Raw genomic sequence first — 27,042 nt, 5'->3', positions numbered from 1 at the left:
CGTAATGATTGCCCACTCTACAGAGTGGACTTCTGTCTGATATTGGGCCGCCGTTGTGTTGCTTTAAACGTGTATTTTTTGGGGGTTTTGTTTATTTCTATTATAGATAATTTTGTCCAGTAAACTCTCCTTGTTTAAATATGCACCATGGTGTGGTCTTTCTTTGCTTGTGACTTCTTGATGCTGGTAAATACAATAATTGAAAAACACCACGTTACATATAATATACATATAATAATGTAAAACATATTATGGAGTATGCTTCTGCTGTGAGGTCCCGCCTCCTTGTACTTATGCAATTAATCGCTAGATGGGTGTATTTATAAATAATATTATATTAGGGACATTTTCCTATACATATTTGTGACCTGGGGGTAGAATTGATTGTGAACTGGAAAAGGAAAATGCTCATGAACTTGCAAATTAAAAACACGATGCATTTAAGGTAACTTTTTCATTTTTATTTAAGAAGAGAATTTGTTCCACTCTGCGATGGCCGAACCTGTTCCTTTTTTATATTTAGATCATTTCTCCTGCCTTAAGCAAAATCCCTTCACATGGCCCAGAGGAGGCTGCAGTGCAGAGAAACTGGTAGAGATGCAGTTTGTCATGGTCTACGGTGGGTGGCTGGAGTTTCCATTAGGCTCCTGAACTGACCTGGGATCCACCCCTGGGCAGGGCCAACTCCAGCTCCTGCACACCTGGAGCCTATTGCAGGCAATCAAGCCAGAGGGATTTAAACCACACATCGATGTTCACTCACTGCCAGTTCGTCTTCAACCCATGTTGGTAACAGGTCTTGTGCTTCAAATTCTCGCTGTGATTTATCTTACTAACAAAGACTCTTTTGTGCTACAGTTGCTGTACCCACCCTGGCTCACACTCCACCTCCGGACTCGGGATACCTAGTGATCATTTTGGAAATCCCTCTGTGCCTCACCTGCCTGCCCTCCTGCCATCACACTCCATCTGGAGCCCCGGATCTCAGGTCAGCCTTTCCACGCCACTCAGCCTCCCCTGGATCTTCATCACCCCCCCTCTCAAACACTCCAGGTCCCTAACTGCAAGTAAGAATTGCTGCTCTTATACTGGCCACTTCTGAGCTGCCTTCACTACCTGCCTAACTCCTATATCCTCTTCCCTCAGTGTGACTGTTCCCCACTCAGCTCCATTCCGCTTCTCAGGCCTCGTTCCCTCGCCCTAGCCACGTTCCCCTGGGCACGCCACACCAAGGCTCCACGTCTCGTCATTTTCTGTCTTTGCCACGTTTCTTTTTTTTCCCCCTTTGCACTTAACCGTAATAAACTGTTAAATCATCTACTGTCTCCGCTCTGGGTTTCTGCACCTGAGTCCTATTCAGTACCGGCCATCCGTCGCCGTGACACAGTTATACAGTCTTTAATTAATTAAATTGCTGCACAATTGGCAGACTAACATTAATAAAAAATTAAATACATGTTTTTATAACATCAAGTGTAAAGAGTCACGTGGAAGTGTTTCTAAAGTTATTTAATGATATTTATATTATGGAAGCAGATTTTTTGACATTTTACCTTTTTCCCGTTGTCAGATAAAATAAACGCACAAAACAAAAGCAAACGGCCAGAACACAAAGCTGGAAAACTCACCCGATCGACCAAAATCAACTCAAAATCCTCCCACACAACAGAACCTCCTCTCTTCCTCGCTGGCTCCAAATCTCTCAGTGGAAATATCAGTGGTTTGCTATCTGTCACCATCAAAACGCTCCACAAATCCCACGAATGATTCACTTCCTTATAAACCATTGACTCAGACACTGAAGCAGTTAGGCTCTAAATGAAGCTTCGGACGTCACTGATCACGTGACTCTGGTGAATCAAGCTTCGACACAGAGCTTCTGAAGCAGCGCGTTGATTTTTGTGACACACGCACCGGAGCGTCAGCTTCAAGCGGGCCATCACTAGGTTCTGGGTCATTGTTGCTTGGGTCGTGTTCTTAGTTTTCTTGTTTTCTTGTCTCATGGTTGTTGAGTGTAGTTTATCAGATTCCCCCTTGTGTCGTTACCCCCTGTGTGTATGCCTCGTTTCTCTTCCTGTCTTTTATTCTATATTTTCCCAGCCTTTTTCAGTGGTGCGACTAAAAAAAAAAAAAAAAAATTTGGTTGCACCTGTGCGACCAACTGTTCGGGTAACAAAAAAAAAATCTCTGCAACTCTCCGTGTGGTCAACGACAGACACACATTTTATAATGGATCTACGTCTGTGCTGCTTTTAGCTGCTGATAGCTGATTGGTAGGAAGTGAGACAGACAGAGATCAGTTAGAAATCAGCTGTGGAGGATTTATCTGAATTACTTCCTGTCAGCCTCTCAGTTTCCACTGATCACAGATCAGCAGCTGTCAGTGTCTTCACCGTGGACTCGCTCTCCCGCAGGACACAGCCTGCAGCACAGAGGGAGGAGCATCGAGGTCGACAGACTGACACTGAAACTGATAAACCCCTGACCCTTAGCTACGTGAGCTATAGATGCTCATGTATCTACAGGGAGTGCAGAATTATTAGGCAAATGAGTATTTTGTCCACATCATCCTCTTCATGCATGTTGTCTTACTCCAAGCTGTATAGGCTCGAAAGCCTACTACCAATTAAGCATATTAGGTGATGTGCATCTCTGTAATGAGAAGGGGTGTGGTCTAATGACATCAACACCCTACATCAGGTGTGCATAATTATTAGGCAACGTCCTTTCCTTTGGCAAAATGGGTCAAAAGAAGGACTTGACAGGCTCAGAAAAGTCAAAAATAGTGAGATATCTTGCAGAGGGATGCAGCAGTCTCAAAATTGCAAAGCTTCTGAAGCGTGATCATCGAACAATCAAGCGTTTCATTCAAAATAGTCAACAGGGTCGCAAGAAGCGTGTGGAAAAACCAAGGCGCAAAATAACTGCCCATGAACTGAGAAAAGTCAAGCGTGCAGCTGCCAAGATGCCACTTGCCACCAGTTTGGCCATATTTCAGAGCTGCAACATCACTGGAGTGCCCAAAAGCACAAGGTGTGCAATACTCAGAGACATGGCCAAGGTAAGAAAGGCTGAAAGACGACCACCACTGAACAAGACACACAAGCTGAAACGTCAAGACTGAGCCAAGAAATATCTCAAGACTGGTTTTTCTAAGGTTTTATGGACTGATGAAATGAGAGTGAGTCTTGATGGGCCAGATGGATGGGCCCGTGGCTGGATTGGTAAAGGGCAGAGAGCTCCAGTCCCACTCAGACGCCAGCAAGGTGGAGGTGGAGTACTGGTTTGGGCTGGTATCATCAAAGATGAGCTTGTGGGGCCTTTTCGGGTTGAGGATGGAGTCAAGCTCAACTCCCAGTCCTACTGCCAGTTTCTGGAAGACACCTTCTTCAAGCAGTGGTACAGGAAGAAGTCTGCATCCTTCAAGAAAAACATGATTTTCATGCAGGACAATGCTCCATCACACGCGTCCAAGTACTCCACAGCGTGGCTCCAAGAAAGGGTATAAAAGAAGAAAAACTAATGACATGGCCTCCTTGTTCACCTGATCTGAACCCCATTGAGAACCTGTGGTCCATCATCAAATGTGAGATTTACAAGGAGGGAAAACAGTACACCTCTCTGAACAGTGTCTGGGAGGCTGTGGTTGCTGCTGCACGCAATGTTGATGGTGAACAGATCAAAACACTGACAGGATCCATGGATGGCAGGCTTTTGAGTGTCCTTGCAAAGAAAGGTGGCTATATTGGTCGCTGATTTGTTTTTGTTTTGTTTTTGAATGTCAGAAATGTATATTTGTGAATGTGGAGATGTTATATTGGTGTCACTGGTAAAAATAAATCATTGAAATGGGTATATATTTGTTTTTTGTTAAGTTGCTTAATAATTATGCACAGTAATAGTCACCTGCACACACAGATATCCCCCTAAAATAGCTAAAACTAAAAACAAACTAAAAACTACTTCCACAAACATTCAGCTTTGATATTAATGAGTTTTTTGGGTTCATTGAGAACATGGTTGTTGTTCAATAATAAAATTATTCCTCAAAAACACAACTTGCCTAATAATTCTGCACTCCCTGTATGTCTGTGTATGCGACACCTGCCGAGGTCTCTGTGTTGAGACTAAGATAGACGACGGTGACGCTGCTATTTTCTCACTTCGTCTGTGCAGCAGCTGCCGTTCGCTTTCAGTTTCAGTTAGAAGTAAACTTTGACCAAAGGGACAAACTGGGAAAAACTCCATGGACTGTGTCCTCCATCCTCCACGGCACTAACCAGGCTCTGCAGTGGTGGGCGGGGTCTCGGGGCATCCAGCAGGACCTGTTCTCCTCCAATCAGTGCATTAACCCCCTGCTTTAAACGCTTCCACGCTGGCTTCATGTTTCCATCTGAATCTTATGCCCATGTTTCATATCCAGTCTGAGTTTCCTGGGCCAGGCTGTGAGGTGTCACTCCAGTTTCTCCTGTGCAGAATACAGGTGATCAGACAGGCTAACGAGCCGTGTGGTGATGCCATGCAGAAGGATAAATTCACTCACTGCAGAGCACCACTAACATGTCACTGTGTGCACTGAGCCACCACCAAAAATACAAACGCTTACTAATAAAGCTCCACTTACAAAGAACCTCGTGTGCTGTTTTACAACAGCTTTGCATGATTCTCAGTTCAGAATAATCCCCAGTGAAGCCTTTTGTGCCTTCAGATGTAGGCGACTGAGCTGCTGCACTGTTTTTATCACTTCTGCTTTCTCACACTGACAAACTCAACTCTGCTGTCATCACATGATTATTTCTGCCACCTTCACTTTAACCTCAGCGCTGTTTTTCTCTTCTGCCTTCAGATTCTAACTCGAGCAGAGCCTCCATGTTTTTATCTTGGATGTTCAGAAAGTTTCATCTCAGGTGGAAACTTTTTCTTTTCCCAGCTCCTCTTATTAACTTTCCAGGTGTGATTGTGGCTCAAGAGTTGCCGGTTCGAGCCCCGGCTTGGACAGTCTCGGTCGTTGTGTCCTTGGGCAACTTCACCCATTACCTACTGGTGGTGGTCAGAGGGCCCGGTGGCGCCAGTGTCCGGCAGCCTCGCCTCTGTCAGTGCGCCCCAGGGTGGCTGTAGCTGCCATCACCAGTGTGTGAATGTGTGAATGTGTGTGTGGATGAATGGATGTGTGAAGCACTTTGGGGTCCTTAGGGACCAAGTAAAGCGCTATATAAATACAGGCCATTTACCATGACTGTTCCTCCACGCAGAGATATGAGCTGTGTGACTCTAACATTAATTATGATCTCTGATGACTGTGACCACGTCACTCGGCTCTTTTAAGAGTCTGTCTGTGTGCAAAGGAATGATTTAGCTCCTGATAGCTGATTGACAGGAAGTCATACAGATAGAGCTCTTCTGCAGATCAGTTATCAGTTAGAAATCAGCTGTGGAGGAATTATCTTGCAGAGTGTAGACGACTTCCTGTCAGCCTCTCAGTTTCCACTGATCATAAATCAGCAGCTGTCAGTGTCTTCACCGCGGACTCGCTCCCCTCCAGCCACCTCCTGCAGCTCTCCTGGGGGGGCAGTGAAGCATTTCCAAACCAGCTGGGCGACACGATGTGTCCATCAGGTTCTGGCTCTGCCCCAGGGTCAGGGCAGGACACACGTGGAGCACCTCAGGGATGCAAAGCATCTATTGGCTCCTTCCAGTGTGGAGTGGAGAGGCTCTTACCTCGAGACCTCTGCGTTCATTTTAATCTAAACTGGACACAGCATCACTTCAGTTCGTCCACAAACCTCATTTATATTTGTCTTCGTCTGCTGATCCATGAAACATGTCTCTGTCTAATACACGAAGAACGAAAAACACTAAAATGTCACCAAATGAATCTCCATCATGTATCTGTGTGTCTGAGTTCTAACAGCAGTCGGTGAGTTTAGTTACAGTCACTGGATTTGAAACAAGTGTAACAGGTTATAATAACGAGAGAAAGCGTCTGTTCTCTGACCACAGAACCTCAGAAATAGAAGAGCAGGCGTGTTCACAGAGGCGCTGACTTCCTGTTCTCTGTTCAAACACAGACTGTGGTCACTGTGAGTTCAGACACTTCAGCCTGTCAGGATGTGGGTGAACATCTACTGCTGCCTGTTAGCCTGCGCTCTGAGCGGTCATACCACAGCAGGTGGGACACTTTGCATTAATGTCTGATATACTTTATAGTTTTCACACATGTGCATTTGTGTTGGTGTTTGTAGTTTCAGGGATTTCACACGATTATAGAAAACGAGTTCAGAGTGTGAAGCAGACACACGATCACAGGAAGTCGAGTTATGGTGTCAGTGTAGCTCAAACTTCACGTTTCATCTTCCGGAAGAAAAGTTTTAAAAATGAAATCCTCTGTTTGTTTTAGACGAACTGTTTGAAAACAACATCCATGAAAAACTGTGATTTTTACCTGAGGTTCAGCTTTTTATTGATTGATTCATAATAAGATAATGAAATAATCATTTTCAGACTAAAGCTTTAAGAATTTACAATCAGGAAACATTCATAGGACGGCAAATATCCTGCTGTTTCCTAACAAACTGTCAGTTAACTTGCTTCCTTCTGTCAGGTGTGATGCTTAGCTTAACTTGAGGACAGAGCACAGAGTAACACTCAGGTCACTTTTCATGAGACAGAGAGTCATGTGATGTTAACGTGTACTCGGTGAGTCTGAGACATGATTTTAAAAATGCTTTTGTTTTGCAGGTTTAACCCGGGAAGTAGTTACAGAGGGGATGCAGCTCGCTGTGCGCTGTCCTTACTATCTACAGGGTGGAGTGAGGTGGAGCAGAGAGAGTGGAGGAAGCAGAGCTGACATACTCACTGTTGATGGAGAAAGAAACATAAAACACATCAATGATCCACAGAAACGATACAGTTCACTGGCTGACGGGTCTCTGATCATCGTCAGAGCTGCTCCCTCAGACTCTGGCAGATACTTCTGTAATAGTTACCTGGCAGAGGAGCTGACAGTGATCCCATCAGGTAACTTTATCAGCGTTAACCTGTTTACTCTTTAAAAATCATTTCTGATTTAAAAAAAACCCTCAAACATCAGTGTGTTAATAAATGCTGCGTTTGCATTTTATATAAAATAATAACTGTAATGTTCTTCATGTGTAAACCTCACATGCTGCAGTAACCTGTGAGCAGCTGTGAGCAGCTACATAAAAGTCTTATCTCTGCTCTCTGTAAACTCAAACCACACTGAAGCATTTCAGTGTGGGTTATTGTGCAGTGATCGCCGGTATTACCAACGTGGTTATCAAGTGTCTCTGTGTGCTGTAACAAGAGAGCAGCAACACAATGTGTGGTGTAAATGTGGATGTGGGGATTGTTGCTGTTGTCGGCGCTTTAGTTTTGATTCTACTGGAACGTGATCAGGAGTCGGACCACGTTGGACGGTTAATGTGGTCTTTCACAGAAAATGGAACAATTATGCAGCCTAGTGTGATTCAGTCAGACAGTATTAAACCACAAACACTGTAAATATTACAAGAACAAATGCCAACAGTAGTGCTGCAAACAAGGCAACAGAGGCGTCCATGAATCTGCTTTTCCAGCCACAGAGCTTTATCAAGAAGCTGGAGCTTATCTCAGATTGTTTAACCTGACCTCTGACTTTCTGCTTCTTAATTCAGATCAAACTGAGGTTATTGTACTCGGCCCTGAAAAGCTTAGAAATATGGTATCTAACCAGATTCTTACTCTGGATGGCATTACCTTGGCCTCCAGTAACACTGTGAGGAACCTTGGAGTCATTTTGGACCAGGACATGTCCTTCAACGCACATATTAAACAAATATGTAAGACTGCGTTCTTCCATTTGTGCAACATCTCTAAAGTTAGAAATATCCTGTCTCAGAGTGACGCTGAAAAACTAGTTCATGCATTTATTACTTCCAGGCTGGACGACTGTAATTCATTATTATCAGGAAGTCCTAAAAACTCCCTGAAAAGCCTTCAGCTGATCCAAAATGCTGCAGCAAGAGTCCTGACAGGGACTAGAAAGAGAGCAGATTTCTCCTGTTTTGGCTTCCTGTTAAATCCAGAATTCAAAATCCTGCTCCTCACATACAAGGTCTTAAATAATCAGGCCCCATCTTATCTTAATGACCTTGTAGTACCATATCACCCTATTAGAGCACTTCGCTCTCGCTCTGCAGGCCTACTTGTTGTTCCTAGAGTATTTAAAAGTAGAATGGGAGGCAGAGCCTTCAGTTTTCAGGCCCCTCTTCTGTGGAACCAGCTTCCAGTTTGGATTCAGGAGACAGACACTATCTCTACTTTCAAGATTAGGCTTCAAACTTTCCTTTTTGCTAAAGCATATAGTTAGGGCTGGACCAGGTGACCCTGAATCCTCCCTTAGTTATGCTGCAATAGACGTAGGCTGCCGGGGATTCCCATGATGCACTGGGTGTTTCTTCACTCTCTATGTGTTTACTCTCAAATGGTCGCAGCAGATGGCCCCGCCCCTCCCTGAGCCTGTTTCTGCCGGAGGTTTTTTCCTGTTAAAGGGAGTTTTTCCTCCCCACTGTCGCCGTTACTCACATCACAGGGGGTCGTTTGATTTTTGGGACGTAATTATTTAAAAAACTTTAAAAAGCCATTCATTGGCTTTGGGCGTTAATACCATGTCAGACCTAATGAAGAGTACATGTAAATGAGAAAATAAAATTAAATAAATGTTAATATTCTCTATAATTAACAGTGTGCAAACTGGATGATCCAGTTTTGTAACCTTTCTTCTGTTAACTCTAATAGCAGTTGTGGTTTAGAGACCAAAAATAAAACTGTCCATTCTCTGTATCACCAACTAAACTCCAGCACCTTGTTGTGTCGATGCACCACAGTTTGCATGTTGGGATGAATTACTTTAAATGATAAATGTGTCACTAACTCCCAGTTTTACACTGAAACTCTAACAAAACCAGGTTCCATGTTCCAGTTACCATGGTGACCGAGCCTCAGGCTCTACATGCCTGCTAACCCCGTAATCTAGACACATCCCTCAGGTCTCAATAGGTTCATTTATCACATTTCTTTAATTAGCTATTTGCTTTTGCTTTTTTGATATTGTTTGTTTTTATTTTTTTTGTTTGTTTGTTTGGGCCCCTGATTTCATAATGAACATGAGAAAAGTCAATAATTGTCCATTTTACAAGCTCAATCGTGGTTTTTAGTCACACATTCATTTGTTATTCACAGGAACAATAAAACTCACAGTTGAAGAGAAGAGCAGCATCTCACTGAAATGTCCTGGTGATGTTGGAGGATCAGCTGGTCCAACATGGAGACGAGACTCTGGAGAAATAAATTATAGAAGGAATTATTTTTCCCGTAGAGACAAAACATTAACTATAAGAGAAGCTGAGCCTGCTGACTCTGGACTGTACTACTGTGATGGGAAACCAGCTGCTTATGTGACTGTGACCAAAGGACAGAGATCTGACAGAGGTGAGACACATGAACCTCTGACCGTCAAACATGAAGCCTGTTAGTGTCAGCCTGACTGAGACCATCAGCTTGTGTCTCCACTGTGGTTCAGGAGTGAAACATCCACAGCGAGCACACTGACAGGCTGGTGGATGTTTTTAATAAAACTGACCCAGAATCAGTGCTGCATGAATCTGAATATGTAAAGTAACGATTCAATAGGAGTCAGACTGAAGAGAAACTAGAAGTTTGCTTTCAGTCTGTCTCAGTCTCACAGAGTGTTGTACATGTAGACAAAGTTAGGCCAGGTTTAACTCTGAGATATGAAACTACCACACACTCGCATGCAAGCGGGTTGAGGTTTTGAGCAAGATGCAAATACACAGCTGAGTACAGCAGTGACAGTCTGCTGCTCCTGTCCAACAGCAGCTTTGTGATGCACAGTAAAGATTCCCACAGTTCACTGGTGACCAATCAAATTTACTTCAAGAGTCAAAGTTATAAATGATGACAATGGAATTATATTTATTATAGAAAGAAGGGCGCTGTAGGGAGAATCCACCATTGTTTTTCTTTAATAAAGAAAAAAATCTGTACGTTCTTACAGAAAGAGGAAGCTGTTAGTTGTTTATCACACAAAAGTACAAGTCAAAAGTCACGTAGACATTTGCTTAGTGATCAATAAAAGAATACATTTCATGAAGCTGATCACATTATATAAAAACAATTTTCCTTTGACAACTCTGTATTATTGTCAGGGTCCATCTTGCAATATAAAAGATGCCTTAAGGCAACTGTGGCTGTGATTAGACACTATCTACTAAAAACATTTGAATTTAAAACTAAATAATAACAAAACACCTAAAGATACAATTTAATATGGATTTTCTGCTGAATTGCCTGATATGTGTAGACACAACACTGCTTCCTTCCCTGAGTTAGGACACTTGTTTTTATACTTGACTGATTCATAGATGATGATAAGTGACTTAACAAAGAGCATTCCTCTGAACATGGTCAGGTTCAGGGACTGGAAGGGAAATGAGAGACAAAGCAGCCAAAGGAAAACAATAGAAGACATAAATAAGTCGTTCCTCTAAAAACCCCTGCATGAAGAAGTTTACATCTCAGACTCTTATTGTATTTACAATCATCTGTACAGCAAACTATACTGTTCATACTGTACACAAATATGCATATATACCCCAGAAAGTACAGACAAACATCCAATTATTTGTATTTTAGTTTTTAGTTTCAGAAATTATTTATGCTTTAGATTCTTATATTAAAAGTAAACAGTCAGTTCTGTTAATCAATTCTCATGTAGCTATTTTGTCTGTTACTCAAGGTAAGAAGACAACAACAACAGCAACAACAACACTGACAACAACAACAACAGCAACAACAACACTGACAACATCACCGACGACAACAACAACAACACCAAAAACACCGACAACAACAACACCGACAACAACACCGACAACAACAACAACAAGGGCTACATTAACTAGAACTCATCAATCAACAACAACAAAAACTCCATTAGGTACGATTTAAACAAACAAACTAAGGTCAGAGTGTCGTTGTTGTTTACGGGTACACAAGCTTACAAACATCTGTCAGTTCTGTTCTGTAGATAAAATGTTTAAATGATATTTATGTTTGTTTCCAGTCAAACAAACTGGTTTCCAGTTAGGAATGGGTGCTCTTCTTCTCTTTGTCCTCGTCATCATCGCCGTCTATTTTATTTGGAGACGCAGGTTTAAAAGACGAGGTGAGTAAAGCAGAACGGGACCGGGGGTCCGTTCTTCGTACCTCGCTCACTACATCCAAGATCAAATCATCGCGCTAACTTTGAGCTCGCTATTCTGGTTCTCCGAACACACCTGTTGTTGACGATTAGTACAGCTGGATGAAGTAATGAGAGATCACTGGGTGGCCCAACAGGGGCTACGCATCGATAGTAGAAACATTGATCGGCAACCCTTTGATTGGTCGGCGAAAATGTCGAAGGAGCGCGCTCAGTATTTTTCGGCAGCAGAGCAAGAACTCTTGAGTGAGGGATTTCAGGAGTTTCAGAGTTTAATTAAAACGCAAGGGAACACTGCAAAGGCTGCAAAAGCAAGGAGAGAGGGCTGGCAGGAAGTTGCTGACAAATTAAACTCGTAAGTAATTTAATAATAATAATAATAATAATGGATTGGATTTATATAGCGCTTTTCAAGGCACCCAAAGCGCTTTACAATGCCACTATTCAGTCACTCTCACATTCACACACTGGTGGAGGCAGCTACAGGTGTAGCCACAGCTGCCCTGGGGCAGACTGACAGAAGCCAGGCTGCCATATCGCGCCATCGGCCCCTCTGGCCAACACCAGTAGGCGGTAGGGTAAATTTATGATATTATATTATATTATATTATATTATATTATATTATATAGGGCTGAACGATTATGGAAAATAATCTAATTGCGATTTTTTGCCCCAATATTGCGATTGCGATGCGATATGCGATTATTTTTTAAGGTCTTTGTCTTCTGTATTATTAAACAAAGACAAGCAATACATCATATAGTATGGCCAATACTATATTACATTAATTTTAAACTGTTCTTTCCTGGAAGACAGACCTCTGTTATGATGACATGAGGTGATGCATGAATTGATGACTGACATTTTTATTTAACTTCTTCAATCACAACAGTATATTTGAACATACACAATAGTTTATTTTTAGCTTACAAACATCTGAGCATAAAGTGCTGACAAGGAACCCTGGTGTAAACATTAAAATGAAAGTCAGTACAATGTGCAGATTGCAGAAATATACATAAAAAAAATCAGTGGCTTTACCACACTCAGTTTTTCGACATCTGTGAACTACTAGACAGTCATTCAATTAAAAAATAATATTAAATAAATAAAACTAATAAATAAAAAATACACACATCTTACTGATCTCTGCAGTCAGTAACATTACACATAAAGTGCAAACATAATAGCAATTGTATAAACACACACACAAACACGCCTTTAAAGTTTAAAGGCGTGAAATTGGACGGTCTAGTTCTGATTAGCGTCACCGCTGTCTCGGTGGAGTTTAATAAACTCGGCCGTCTGCTTCTTGCTATCTAAAATATAACCAGACACTGGTGTAAATTCTCGACTGTCTCATACTTCTGTTTAATAAGTTTTCTGTTTGACGTTTAGTCAGCTGTGTGAAAACCAAGGAGGAACCCACCCGGGGGATTAATAAAGTTTTATTTTATCTAATCTAATAACTTTAATCTCAGCCAAACCGATTTACTCACGAACAAACAAAACACTGAAAAAAGCCCAACAATAACATTTTTAGGTTGTCTAAGTGACTTATATATTACGTTTAACCCGAGCAGCGAAACTCCGCGGTGATCTGAAAATGATGTGCCGGGAGTTGTGCCGTTCTCGGCCGCATCAGTAACCCTCGAGCTCCCGGCTAGCTGTCGAGCTGGTGGGTAGCAGACGCCTCTGAAAACGTCGAAGCACTTTTGCAAATATGGGATATCTTGATAAACCGAGCAGATATTTGATGTTTACACAACTACTTTCTCGCCTGAAAATATGTTAAAAGTTTATTTTGTGACCCAGAAAGAATAATAAGAGTAATTTTAAAACTTAGTAGCGGCCGCCATTGCTGGAAACTGGAGTTTGGCTGGGCCGCGCTATGAATTCTGGGATATGGTAGTAATTTGGACAGCCTTCGGCGCGTCGCTGTGACGTAATCGGTCTACAAATGCGGCCTCAGGAGGATGCAGCCCATGAATTGTATAATATAATCGCAGTATAATCGCAGCCTTTGCGGTTAGAAAATTGCACTTGATCATGTCGCGATATTATCGCAAATGCGATATATCGTTCAGCCCTAATATTATATTATATTATATTACATTATATCCTCTTTCACATTAGAGCCACAACAGGACCCACTAGAACATGGGAACAAGTAAAAGTGAAATAAGAATATCCTACAGAATGGTAAAATTTATCACTTATATTGATTTTAGTCTCTTGAAAAGAGACCCTGAAATAATCTGTTTGTTCATAACAGCAACCAAGAAAAGGGCAGAGCACAAAAAGACAGGTGGTGGTCCTGCACCCCCTCGTCAACAAGTTGGTTAAGTAAATAATACCCTCACGGGAATATCGATATCTCTCTATGAGCACACTGTCGCGCTGAGCTAAAGGATCCTGTCTATCCCGCAATATACGCTGAATTCTGAGGACTCTCCTTATCAATCTTGCACCTTCCGCAATGGGTGGCTCGCGTATACGGACAGGACATGGCTGCGACAGGCTTCCCAAATCCACCTTCGCTTTTATAGCCGTGGTCTCTCATCTTGATTACACGAAGTAATTTACTATTACTACTCTGAAATATGAATTACATCTGTAATAATCACATACATGTAATAGAATGATTAATAGTACATTTCCCTTTTTTAGGAAATGACCTGTATGTATCTGTGTGACATCAATAACAGGATCAAGTGCTGCATTATCTTTAGTTACATTGATGTTATTTATTTATGGTGAAACAGTGGTGGAATATCGCTGTTGCTTTCGTATAAATGAAGCGGACATACCTGCGTGGCCGCGATCTAATCCTGTTTACATAAAGTAAACCTGCTCCCGAGCAGGTTTACGCTTACGGCTCTGTTGCTATGACAGCAAGTCCCGGATGAGCTTCGGGGAACCGAACGATCCAGGATCACGCGAAATCGTCAACAATCTCATCCAGCTAACTCACTTAGCGCGGTACGAAGAACAGACCCCAGAATCTAAAACAGATGGTGTCGTGGTTCAGACTCTTTACTCATTCATTCATTGAGACTCTTCTCCTGATAATTCTCACATCTTTGTTTCAGCTTTTGGTCAAGTTCAGTTTCTTGTCTTTAATCTGTTTCCATTCTTTCTAAAAAAGGAAAAGGAAAAGGAACAACTACCTGCTAACAGCTCACACGTTAGACACCAGACACAAGTTTCCTTTACAAGGTTTCTTACTCTTTCTTTCCTTTTGGTTCACTGCAGATTTAGAATTGATTAGATTTAGCATTGTTGCCAACACCTGATCATTAATCGCTGATCTGGTGATTTAGTGCACAGAATAAATAAATATTTTATAATTTATAGTAATTTATTTTAAAAATGCATCTTCAGTGCTGCATTGATTTCTAGGTGACAGCTGCACTTTGGAGCTCTGACACTTTAAACTGAATCCATTCAAATATTAAAAGTTCTGATAAAGGAGAAAAAAATCTCTTCAATTTGTCACAAAGTGAAGTTAATTTGATTAATCAGGTGTTCTTGGTGTCCAGGAATGCTGATTCAATTTGATTGGTCTGTAGGTGGTGATGTCATGCCCACTGATCTCTAAACTCCAATCGCTCTCTGATCTCGAATCATGCTCCTGAGCACAGCACAAGTTACCATGGTGATTTACCCAGGATATGACTGGAAATCTGCTCTGTAGTCGGGGCGTCTGATCACCAATGTTAGATAATGAATCCAGATAAAAAGATACGCTGGGTGTGTTGAAGCAGCTTCCTGTTCAGGCCTCGGGTGACAAACAGAACCTCGTGTGACTGTAAAACTTCATGTTACAAGAACTGAGAAGTAATTCAGTGTTTTTTCTTAGGAGCTGGACCGCGATCGGCACACTGCATGACAGAGCTGCAAGGTACAGCTGCATGGTTGTTCTTTTAATTCTACCTTTCATACAAAGAGACACACGTAGAGAATATATTAATATACGTTCATCTCATAACAAAGCAAAGCCAGCCAGCAGAAAAAAGCTGCTCCTCACTAGGTTACTGTTCCCCGCTGACACCGTTGTGTATGTGTGAGTCTGATGAAGCTAACATGGGAACAGTAAAGTTACTGGGCTGTAACACTTACTCATAATGCAACCTGAGCATTAGAAGAGGGTTTTAAAATAAAGAGAAACCAAACAAACACTACTTTTTGGCAGGTGTGATAGCAGCCGAGCTGCAGGTGTGCCCAAGCTTACGTCTCCAACTTCGAAAGAACCTGACTGTGTGTTAAAGCAACCTTAAAATCTGATCACAACATCCTGTTGAATGTTTTAACAGACACGTCAAACCAAAATGATGATGATCCCACATACGCCACCATCCCCGACCTGCCACCCACTGGAACCCTGCCCGGTAACACCTGACCTTCGACCTTCACAGCCTCATGACTGAACCAGCCGTTCTGCTAATACTGCACCTGCCTTTATTTAATCCAAACATGTCCCGTCCTCTTACAGACTCGACATATTCCTTGATTGGTTCCACTTTTCACGCTGGCAGAAATAAAGGTATCTATGGTTACCAGCTCCACATACACCACCTCATGTCATCTACACGTGCACAGGTTTACAAACTGCTGCAGTAAAGTTTACAGCTTCCTGTAAAAAGGTAAAAATGTTGGTTTGTTGTGTGAAAGCATGAAAGTGAAATGTGATGAAGGCCGTTTGCTGTTTTCACAGGTTTATTGAAGCAGAACGACCCCACATACGCCACCATCACCCACCTGCCACACACCACCAACACGAACGGTAACTCTGCCGGCACAAACTCTCACAGCAAACACACAAACACACAAACAAACACACAAACACAAAAACACACAAACACACAAACAAACACACAAACACACACACAAACACACAAACAAACACACAAACTCTCACAGCAGTTTACAAACTGTATTCATTCATGACTCTGATCCTGCAGATTCTCCTTATTCTTCGGTCGGTGAGTCTTTCAGTGGTGGAAATCAAAAAGGTAACTTTAAGAATTCTCTGAACAAACATTTACACTGAGATCCACGTTCCTCCACCTTCATCCACCTTCCTCCACGTTCATCCACGTTCATCCACGTTCCTCCACCTTCATCCACCTTCATCCACGTTCCTCCACCTTCATCCACCTTCCTCCACGTTCATCCACGTTCATACCGTCAAACTTGTTATTTTCATTCCCATCACAAAAATAATCAAAGATTTCTTCATTTTCTGCCCCCAAAGGTTCAGAGCAGCTGACTGACAGCACGTACGTCTTACTGCAGAAGCCCAAATCACCAAGACCGGTTTAACTTTATCTGATGGACCAGTCGAAAATATTGGTTTGTCTCAATGTTTTACTGTAAAAGTGTATGTAATTGTATTTTTATATGTATATAATAAGAAGTTCATGTATCCTTCAATTTTTTGCCCCCATATAAAACGAGATTGTAAATGAAACTAAAGAGAGACGTGCTGTTGAATCTGTTGGAGCAAAGATGATTCCATACTTTCAGTTTCCATGTAAAAATCAATAAATCAATAAAACGATGTGGGATAAATATATTTATATCAATTAATTCCAATATAATATCAATTCCAACATCCTCTATGAGAGTTTGTGTTGTATTGTGTTCAAATGTTTAGTAAAATCACGCGTCGCTCACTCAAAAAGAAGAAAGCTGTGTAGCTATCCTGCCTGGTGACGAGTGTGTCGTCAGCACAACACGTCCCCCAAAACTGTTCACTGAACCTCAGCGTGTGCTTGAACTTAGTGCAGCAGTATGGTTTGTTTCTATTGGTCACACGAAGGTACGTCACAGCACTCAGTGGTCAAAGTTGAAACCAGTTGAACTTTGACCCCAGCATGTGCGAGTACTCCTTGCTTGTGGTTCAGTCTTAGAGACAGGATGAGGAACAGGAAGGAGCTCTGAGCAGAGCCAAAGGCCCTCCACATCGAAAGGAGTCAGCTGAAGAATTTGAGGCATCTGGAGAACAACCCATGAATCCCATGCTCTCCATGGAACAGGTGGAGGAGGACAGGGGGGTCTGGGACTTCTACACACAGAGGGACGTAGGTATGACTCACATCAATATGACCACATGTGTATTCAAAAATCTGCTGCATGAAGTAAACCTCTTATATCCTGGTGAGCTGCACGGGGTTGCAGCACTGTTGTCAAACACCACGTGCTCTGAAACCACAAGCATGGCCTCGTGGTGGTCATGGCAACAACCTGCTTTGCTCTCCAAATGTCCATGCATGAAGTCAGAGTGAAACTGATGTGGTGTTAATGATGTCCTTCAGCTCTCTCTGCTTAGTTTACGTTGGGTGTGGTTGATTCGGGGAGGCAGTAATCCCTGTGGGGTGTCAGGCAGGCCGACCACAGAAATCAGCTGCTCGTCTGCTTTGGTTGGCTAAGCTGGATTTACCTGTGGATGGACAGAAGAGCAGAACTGAAATATGTCTTGATGATATTTCAGCTGTGGTGATGTCATGCTGTACATCAGCGCTCATTAACCTCAGTGTGGTGAAACATATTGTGAGCTGGCTGCTGTGTGCTGCAGGAACAGCTGTATACACTCAAGCAGCTTATTTCCTGTTTTGAAAAGTTCAAACCAAAGTCTGTTTGCTGATGTCAAAGTCGTCGTTTGCTCTGGGATCCAGTATCACTGCAGGTAAGAACTTTTCAATATCTATTAACCCTTTAGAGCCGGTCGGACACGCTCCATTTTGCTTAACTATTTTAAAATCCCGGTAGCTCTGCAACCACGTAAGCTAGCGCAATAATTTTTTTTGCATATGAAACCGGAGGAGGAGCAGTTCAAGTATCTCGGGGTCTTGTTCGCGAGTGATGGGAGAAGGGAGCCGGAGATCGACAGACGGATTGGGGCTGCAGCTGCAGTAATGCGGACGCTGCACCGGTCCGTCGTGGTGAAGAGGGAGCTGAGTGTAAAAGCGAAGCTCTCAATTTACCGGTCGATCTACGTCCCTACCCTCACCTATGGCCACGAGCTGTGGGTAGTGACCGAAAGAACGAGATCGCGGATACAAGCGGCAGAAATGAGCTTCCTCCGAAGGGTGGCTGGCCTCTCCCTTAGAGATAGGGTGAGAAGTTTGGCCATCCGGGAGGGGCTCAGAGTAGAGCCGCTGCTGCTCCACATCGAAAGGAGCCAGCTGAGGTGGTTCGGGCATCTGATAAGGATGCCTCCTGGGCGCCTCCTGGGTGAGGTGTTCCAGGCATGTCCCACCGGGAGGAGGCCCCGGGGCAGACCCAGGACACGCTGGAGAGATTATATCTCTCGGCTGGCCTGGGAACGCCTTGGTGTTCCCCCGGATAAGCTGGAGGAGGTGGCTGGGGAGAGGGAAGTCTGGGCCTCTTTGCTTAGGCTGCTGCCCCCGCGACCCGGCCTTGGATAAAGCGGATGAAGATGGATGGATGGATGGAAACCGGAGGAGTTGTACTTACATCTGATGCCATCAGCTTGTCCTCGGTCACAGTTTCCTTCCACATACAGCTTTACAAAAACTGCATAAAAGCACTTGCAGCAACAAAAACATAATATTCCAGAAACACGCTTTGCCGATCCGATCAGCTGTTTGTAACACTTCCTACGTCCATCAGCGCGAACTGTGCATGTCCTCCATGACCTGCCCGAAACCGGAAGTGACGTCATTTTGCGGAAATGTAGTTTTTTACCATCAGGGCCTCATGAGCCTATACTTGTGTTTTTAAAAGTTATCTTTGACTTTCTGACTTTCTGTGTGGTTTCTGGGATGCTGAGGACTCATATTGCACTGCTGGAAATTGTTTATTTTGATGCATATGCTGTTATTTTGCAAATTTGCAGTATAATATATTTTTTCGTTTTTCCTGCAGTATATGAAAATTGGTGTATCTCAAAAATAAAACTATGAAGACACTTAAAATAAATTTCCTTTGGTGGGAAACTAGTTTGTGCAACTTTTTTGTATTTACAGTTTTGAGGGATAAGCCTCTTAAATTTCTCTAACTAGAAATATATGTTAAAAAAACAAAAACGATTTTCAATTTATTTGTAATTTATTGCACTTTTTTGCAATTTATGTAATTACTATGCACTTAATGCAGACATATTATTAAAATTTGGGCTGTAATGGTTGTATTGATGTATAGCTACTTGAAATGCTCCCAAAAATGGCTCCACAGCATGTAAAAATATAATATAAGCTCTGGTGGACTTGGTTCTATAGTAGGTCTTAAAGAGTTAAAATGATCCTCAGCAGCAGCCTCAGTTCTGATTTCTTGTAATGAGCTTCGTGTGGAGACTTCTGTGTCTTTGTAAACTACTTAAAGCTGATGGTAGCGTGGACATAAGACACAATATGTCTCGGTCCTGGGTCGGTGTTTTGAGTTTCTTGTGTCTCTGAGTTTTTGTATTATGATCTTAGTTCTCTTTGTTCACCAGTTTATTCTTTAGTCTGCTGTCTTAGTTTGGCTTTCTTGTATTCTCTTTAGTTTTCTGAGTATTTCGTAGCCGCCCTCTGTGTGTCCCTGTTGTTGTTCTCTGTGTTTCTTAGTTGCTCTGTCTGCCATAGTCAAGTCTGCGTCTGTTACATTTCCTGTTTTACTTTGAAGGTCTGTGTCCTACGTGAATGTACTGAGTTTCGCTTCCTTTGGGTCTCGTTATGTTCAGTTTCTCCCGTCTGTGTCTCATTCCCTCGTTATTTCCCGGTGTATTTGAGCCCTGTGTTTCTCTGTGACAGTGTCGTGATCTCCCTCATGGTGTGTGTGATTCTCCCTGTGGCTCCTGGAGTACATTATAATTAGATTTTCCCACTTTAGTTTTGTGTTGTTAGTGATCTGTTTCCAGAAATGTGCTTTTGAGTTCAACTTCTGTCCCTGTGAGTTCGCGTTTGGGTCCAATTCCTGCACACGGCCGAAACATGACACAATAAAGACGAACGATCCTGTGCATTAGAGAATAAGACCTGCTCATCAGAAGGGAAGATGCTGTGGATGTGACAATGATCCTATCAGGTGACATCAAACCTTATCAGAGTTCTTCAGTTTTTCTTTGTTTCTCATTTGATGTTTGAAATCTTTCCTTTCTAAAGTTCAGTCAATAATCATGTTTTTATCTCATCTTTTGAAAATAATGTAACTTTTTCTCCATATAATGCGTCAGTTTAACTTTGGTTACATACTGCCCTCCCCTCCCGTTACTGAGGTCAGACATCAGATAACAGGAAAGCAACTATGAGCCAAACTGAAACTGTCGACGTATTTCACACATATCTCACTGTCTCCCAGAATACACTGCTGCTGAAAGTCTTCACTCGTCTGCCTTCACACGCATACGAACCTGAGTAAATCCTCAGGGTTGAGTATGATGTCGGCTCTTTGCAGCTATTTTATTTCCAAGTGTTTATGGGAATTTCTCACCGTTCTTCCAAAAGCATCTGTGAGGTCAGATGTCAGAAGAGAAGGCTCCTCTCTAATTCATCCCAAAGGTTCTGTCGGGTTGAGTTCAGGACTCTGTGCAGGCCGGTCAAGTTGTTCCACTCCAAGAAATGATGACGAGACGTTTCTCCCACTGCAGACGTTACATCCAGATGAACAGTGCTGACTTTGTGGGATCTCCTTACCTGACTGAGCCACAGGACCCGAACTGAATTCATTCTTGTAATTCCATTTCAGTTCAGTTTTACTGACACAATGCCAAATCACACCAGCAGCTGCCTCAAAGTGTAAGAGAACAACAACGATACAGAGAAAACCACAACACATACTGAGTGAAAAGGGTGACAGAAGAAGAAACACAGCCCCCAGCAGCATAGAAATATTGCAGCATTACATTTTGGATCAGCTGAAGGCTTTCAGGGAGTTTTTAGGACTTCCTGATAATAATGAATTACAGTCGTCCAGCCTGGAAGTAATACATGCATGAACTAGTTTTTCAGCGTCACTCTGAGACAGGGTTGTTGATTGTCATTTATGCTTAGAAACATCTACTCATATATGCTTAGAGTTTTATAATCAATGTCATGATGGTAGAAGTTTGATCCTTAGGAGTCTGCAAAGACTGTGTGCCTTCCAGAGTGTTCTGGCATTCACTCCCACATCCTGGGAGCTTGGGAGAGGTGGTCCCTGCTCTTATTGCTTCATGGTAGGAGAAACATCTGTATCTGTTTTAGTCTCAGTGCCTTTTGTTTAGATGAACTGCTGGACTTCCAGACCAGCAGGTTTAGGGAAGTCTTTATGGGGCCACACTCTGACCCCACACACAAATCTGTTATTTTGGTGATCTGCACAAGTTTACAAAACCACTGTTATAACTGAGTTTTCTCTGCCATACCTCTGCTGTGGTTGTGACATGAAGCCAGCACGACCGTCCTTTCCCAAAGTAGTCGGGAGTCGATCCCAATGAGACTTTATACAGAGTCACAAATTCCAGCAAAAGATAAAATATTAGCGACTTATAAATCCAGATGTCAGATCACAGCTGTTTAATAATGGTTAATACTCTTAATTTCACAAATCTTTGGTATAATTCTTTTATCGCGACGAGTCATTGTTTTACTGATTGCACTTCCTCCTGAGATCAGTGCGCTCTACACGTTTCCTGTTTTGGACACTAATTCACTATTTTAAACTTTCTGAGTCATACTGACTCGGTGTTCATAACGACAGCTGTCTTTCACACGTGTGTGTGTATTTCTGAAACGTGTTGCATCAACCATGTAATGTTGGACAATAAGTCCTTTATTTGCCACCAAATGATAAATGATGAAGACAACAGGAACCATCGGCCTTCATTAACCACAAAGTGTGAAAATATATCTCGATGATCGCTGCGTGGAGGAGGATCAGCCCCATATGTGTGAGCAGCTGCAGTTTGTCTGTTCACAGGTGTGAGTCCGGATCAGGATCAGGTGAGTATTAGTGGCTCTAAGTTGTTAGGCTAGCTGCTCTGAAGTGGGAAATACACCTGTTAGCCCCTCCTCCTTAGGAGTGTTTATGCAGACTCTCCGGTTGCTGGCCCTCTGTCCCTGTGGAGTGGAATTTATACTCGTCGGGGATCGAACCCGTAGTTTTTACGTCCCTTAAATCAGTCAGTTCTGTAAGTGACATGACTTCTACCTCACTGAGCATGGCGCTTCTCAGTGCCCGCTCATCAACCAATGAAACGTTCTTGTTGAACGATTTTATTCTTTCCCAATTTTTTACTTTTAACTGAAACTTGGCAGCGCGATGGCGACTTTTCATCCCTCGTCGAACTTTGCCCGGGCGGATACTCCTAGCCAGCCTTGGACGTCCGGTCGGGGAGGAGGTCTCGCTGTGGTGGATCGAAGTCGGATCCATTGTTGCCCATTAATGGTAAAAAAATGTTCGTCGTTTGAACTACAGCCAGTTAAAATTGTGTTACTGTAGTGTGTCGTCCACATGAACCAAAAGGTCAGTTCTTAAAGGAGTTCAGTGACTTTTTGTTTCCACCCTGAAGCTGTCCAGACTGGTTATAACCTGCACGTTGATGATGACTCCGGCCTCTTTGCCAGAGGTTTTCTTAGCGTCATGGACTCTTTTTACACAGCATGTGTTTGGCCCCACACATACCAAAGCACACACACTGGACCTCGTTTTTTCTTTAGGCTGAACCACTGACTTCATTAGTTCTGAGGACATTTTTATCTCGGACCATCATTCTGTTATTTTTAAACCGTCCTTCCATCCGTCTCCTGTTCGACATCTACTTAATTCTCGCATTTTAAATTCCTCTACTGCTGCTAAATTTTCGGATGTTTTACATTTGGTGTTGCCTGTCTCTGACGAGGTTGATTTATTAACAGATCTTTTAAATAATCATTGTCTTTCTATTTTAGAAAGTATTTGTCCTTTTAAACCATCCGACCCATCCTTCAAATTCGGGGAAATGAAGGACACATTTGTCAGCTGCATTCGGAGGAGTCTACGAATCTGGACAGCCTTCGGCGCGTCGCTGTGACGTAATCGGTCTACAAATGCGGCCTCAGGAGGATGCAGCCCATGAATTTGGTTTTTGTGGCTCCCAGACTCTGGAGCTCTTCCACTGAATGTGAGATCTGTAGACTCTGGCAGTTCTGTTAAAAACTGTTAAAAACCCATCTTTTTTAACTTGCCTTTGGTTGATGTTGTTTTATGTTCTAGCTTCTGTGAAGCACTTTGTGATTTTATCTTGAAAGGTGTATATAATAAAATGTTACTTATTTTACTTTGCTCCTCCCCTCACCCCAACCAGTCTCAGCAGAACCAGTCTCAGGAGATGGCCCCGCCCCTCCCTGAGCCTGGTTCTGATGGAGGTTTCTTCCTGTTCAATGGGAGTTTTTCCTTCCCACTTTTCTTCCTTTCAGCGTAGATCATCTGTGTCACAGCTGACTGAAGATTTCAACCACAAACATTCTGAGAAGTAAGATCTCAGAATAAATGCACAGTGGAAAATATAAGCACATTGTGAAATGTCATATTGTACGTTTGACCACACTGACTCTAAACTATTAACAGCTGATCTAATGTTGGAAAGCACCTTCCACCTTCCAGCCCAACCTACAGAGTTTACCGGCAGTGACGTGTTCACACAGTGACGTGAAGGCAGATGAGTTGTTATGACCATAAAAAGACATTTAGACTTTGTGGCTTCTTGTGTGAGGACACAGCAGAGTATTTAAAGCTCAGAGCGATGCAGCGAGCGGTCATTTCTAGTCTCGGTGCTTCATGTGCTTCTGTGCCAGGATGAGGGTGAAAGTCTTCAGCTGCCTGTTAGTCTTCGTTCTGGGCTGCAGTGCAGGTAAGGAGCCGTTCATACTTTTACAAGCCACACACACACACACACACACACACGTAAACGTTGGCAGTTGTCACATAACTTCATTCATAAAGGCTCACCATTTCTTTGACACCTGTATGGTGTAAATTATAATTAGATATTTGAATTTTGGTCCCTTGGAGCTTCACAAACCTCCCATGGATGAAGCCTGAAAGCGTATCTATCCTTTGTGATGATTATGAATTGAAAAACACAGAATATAGACCGAGGGTTTCTGACAGCGCACTAGTGTTTAATGTCGTTCTGTGGTTTCTGCATATTGTCCATCATGTTGCAGATATTGAATGATATGTTGGATTGGTGCAGCTGCAGGGTGGACTGTACTACGAAGGATATTCAACAACTAAACCTAAAGCCCACCTCAGACGGATGTCAGTTTGCAACTTTGCCTGTTAAGCTGGGCTGTGTTTCAGTCCTCACACCACACATGCAGAACTGAAATGGTCAGGGTTGACTGCATTTTTAAAGAAAATATTGTTTAATTTTCAGGATTGATGGACACAGCATGTTTGGGCACTTCTGTCAGAATAGAAAAGAAAATCATTTGAGAAAGTGTGAAGGTGAGAGGCCAGTAGAGAGGCTCGGAGACGCTTTCAGACTGCCTCCAAGAGATTCTGACAGGCGACCCGGGAGGGGGGGACGGTGCTCTACCAGCACTGTTTATAGTGCGGTGGGAGTGCTGCTGACTGCGACTGGGGATATTGTCAGGTGGTGTAAGGAATCCTTAATCCCACGGACACGTCTTCTGTAGAGGAAGCAGAGTTTGGGGACGAGGACGGCTCCTGGCAGGGCCTCTGGCTGGATGAGATTCATCCTGATTCCTGAAGGCTCTGGATGTGGTGGGGTCGCTTGGCTGGCATGTGTGGAGATCAGGGGCAGTGCCTTTGGATTGGCAGACCAGGGTGATGGTTCCCATCTTTAAGAAAGTGTGCTCCAACTATAGGGAGATCACACTCCTCAGCTTTCCTGGGGAAGTCTATGCTGAGGTGCCAGAAAGGAAAGTACTACATCCTTATTCTCACTTATGGTCACGAGCTGTGGGGTAGTGACCAAAAGAACAAGATCGCAGATACGAGCAGCGGAAATGAGCTTCCTCCAGAGTGTGGCTGGCCTCTGCCTTAGAGATAGGGTGAGGAGTAGAGCTGCTGCTCCTCCACATTAAAAGGAGCCCATTCGGGCATCTGACAAGGATGCCTCGTGGGCGCCTCCTGGGTGAGGTGTTGTCCAACTGGGAAGAGGCCCTGGGGCAGACCCGGATACGCTGGAGAGATCATGTCTCTCGGCTGGCCTTAGTGTTTTCCTGGGAAAGCAGGTGGCTGAGGAGAGGGAGGCCTGGGCTTCTCTGCTTGGCCCCCCGCGACCCGGCCTAAGCAGAAAAAACGGACGGATCACCGTTGAGTCCATTCATAATCAGGTTGCTTCATAATTTAAGATTTTAAAAAATTCAGTTTTGAGAGCAAAATGAATGTTGTCCTTGCTTAAACATCACCAGGTAAACAGGACTTTCCTATTGAATTATTGCTACAAATTCCATCTGTAATAATTTAATGTCATGCTGTGTCTCACAGGAATAATCCAGAGAGTGATCCAACAGAAGGAGTCCATCACTCTGCCCTGTCCTGGCTCAGTGGAGGGTAAAGTGACGTGGAGCAGAGAGAGCGAAGGACGGAGGGTTGACCTGCTGGTAGTTGATGGTGACAGAGACATCAGACTCGTTCCTGACCCACACAAACGCTTCAGCTCATTGGCAGATAAATCGCTCTACGTTTTCAAGGCCACTCGCTCAGAGACTGGAAAGTACTTCTGTAACAATGAGCTGGCTGCAGAGCTGACGGTGACACCATCAGGTGGCAAAGAGAGAGGAGTGAGCAACAACTCGACAGAAGTGAAGGAAACTGTCTCCATCGGTCAGACGTTCAGTCAAATATAACTTTACAGCCTCACATCCATATATTTAAGACTTTTATGAATGTATATTTGAAAGTATCCTGTGTTTCTGTTAATATTATATGTGTTGCTGCAGCAAAAACAATATTTAACATTCCCTCTGAGACTGTAAGCATTAAGAACGCTCTGATGGGAACGTCACTTCACTTTTGTTGGATTTTTGGAGTTTAAAACTGAACAAAACATTTGTGTTTTACAGATTTTGAGGATCAGATAAATCCTTTTATTAAACAATAATGTCAGTCTGTGATTAATGTTTCATACAGCGCTGTGTAGCTCTCACTCACACACTGCATCCCCAAATCAGCGCTCCACCCTGAGAGTCCGATGCTCAGATAAATATGATAAATGTTTTCAGCTCACAGCTCACAGCAGGTAGAAAACCACCATAGATATACTTTGAACATCACACAGGCCTCCCTATTGGATAGTTCCATCCTGCAGTAACCAATCATCTGTATCAGCTGCACAACAAGGTTTTAATGCCACATGACCGCCGGAGGGCGCCAAAGTAAAACCGTCGAGTGGTTAATGTGTCAACAATGTGTCATCGTGTGACTCAGCAGTAATTTCCCTCAAAATAACAACAAATGCAGTTTGAATAATTTTATATTTTAACCCTTGTGTGGTGTTCGTATTTTTGTTACTCAGCCAGTGTTCATGAGTCTGGTGGACCCGCCAGAGGTTTGGCTTTCCAAACTAACACTATCAAACAATTTTATGTTAAATTACTCAACAGATGTTTACTTCATCCCAATAACAAGACATATGAACAGCAAACACGGTTATTTTTTTCCCTTTGCCTTTGTTAGATCGCATTTATGAATTAATGTGCTTCTCGTTTCTTTTTTTTTTATATATAAAATGTTATAAAAAAATAAAATCAGTTATAATCAAGTGGAGTGAGTGGAAAGACAACACATTTACACATGAAGCAACGTGTTTCACAACTAGATG

The 27,042-nt window shown here is 42.9% G+C and overlaps 2 protein-coding genes across 2 annotated transcripts in view; both read left to right on the top strand.

Moving 5' to 3' along the window:
• Positions 1–9,609, top strand: part of LOC146609095 (hemicentin-1-like) — a 29,775-nt gene extending 20,166 nt beyond the window's left edge. Inside the window, exons 5-10 of the mRNA XM_085346926.1 lie at positions 859–988; positions 2,415–2,496; positions 6,091–6,169; positions 6,739–7,017; positions 9,241–9,489; positions 9,581–9,609. Coding sequence (XP_085203052.1) covers positions 859–988; positions 2,415–2,496; positions 6,091–6,169; positions 6,739–7,017; positions 9,241–9,489; positions 9,581–9,609 — 848 coding nt within the window. The remainder of the gene's footprint in view (positions 1–858; positions 989–2,414; positions 2,497–6,090; positions 6,170–6,738; positions 7,018–9,240; positions 9,490–9,580) is intronic.
• Positions 9,610–24,044: 14,435 nt separating this feature from the next.
• LOC146609094 (uncharacterized) lies at positions 24,045–26,068 on the top strand. The gene is made up of 2 exons (XM_085345856.1): positions 24,045–24,099; positions 25,707–26,068. Exons 1-2 carry the CDS (start codon positions 24,045–24,047, stop codon positions 26,066–26,068), a joined length of 417 nt encoding a protein of 138 aa, XP_085201982.1.
• The last annotated feature ends 974 nt before the right edge of the window (positions 26,069–27,042 follow it).

This window comes from Diplotaxodon limnothrissa, linkage group LG22, assembly GCF_057381915.1.
Source record: "Diplotaxodon limnothrissa isolate DT_005_m linkage group LG22, D_limnothrissa_male_GT1.1, whole genome shotgun sequence".
NCBI lineage: Eukaryota > Metazoa > Chordata > Actinopteri > Cichliformes > Cichlidae > Diplotaxodon > Diplotaxodon limnothrissa.
The sequence above is the reverse complement of the archived record's forward strand: the minus strand, read 5'-3'. Positions and strand labels throughout refer to the sequence as shown.

What these genes read in the sequence shown, in the direction of transcription:
- LOC146609094 (XM_085345856.1), top strand. Translation starts at nt 24,045, where the DNA reads ATGAGGGTGAAAGTCTTCAGCTGCCTGTTAGTCTTCGTTCTGGGCTGC. An exon ending in CGTTCTGGGCTGCAGTGCAG is followed by an intron (nt 24,100 to 25,706) that starts GTAAGGAGCCGT and finishes TGTGTCTCACAG; the next exon opens with GAATAATCCAGAGAGTGATC.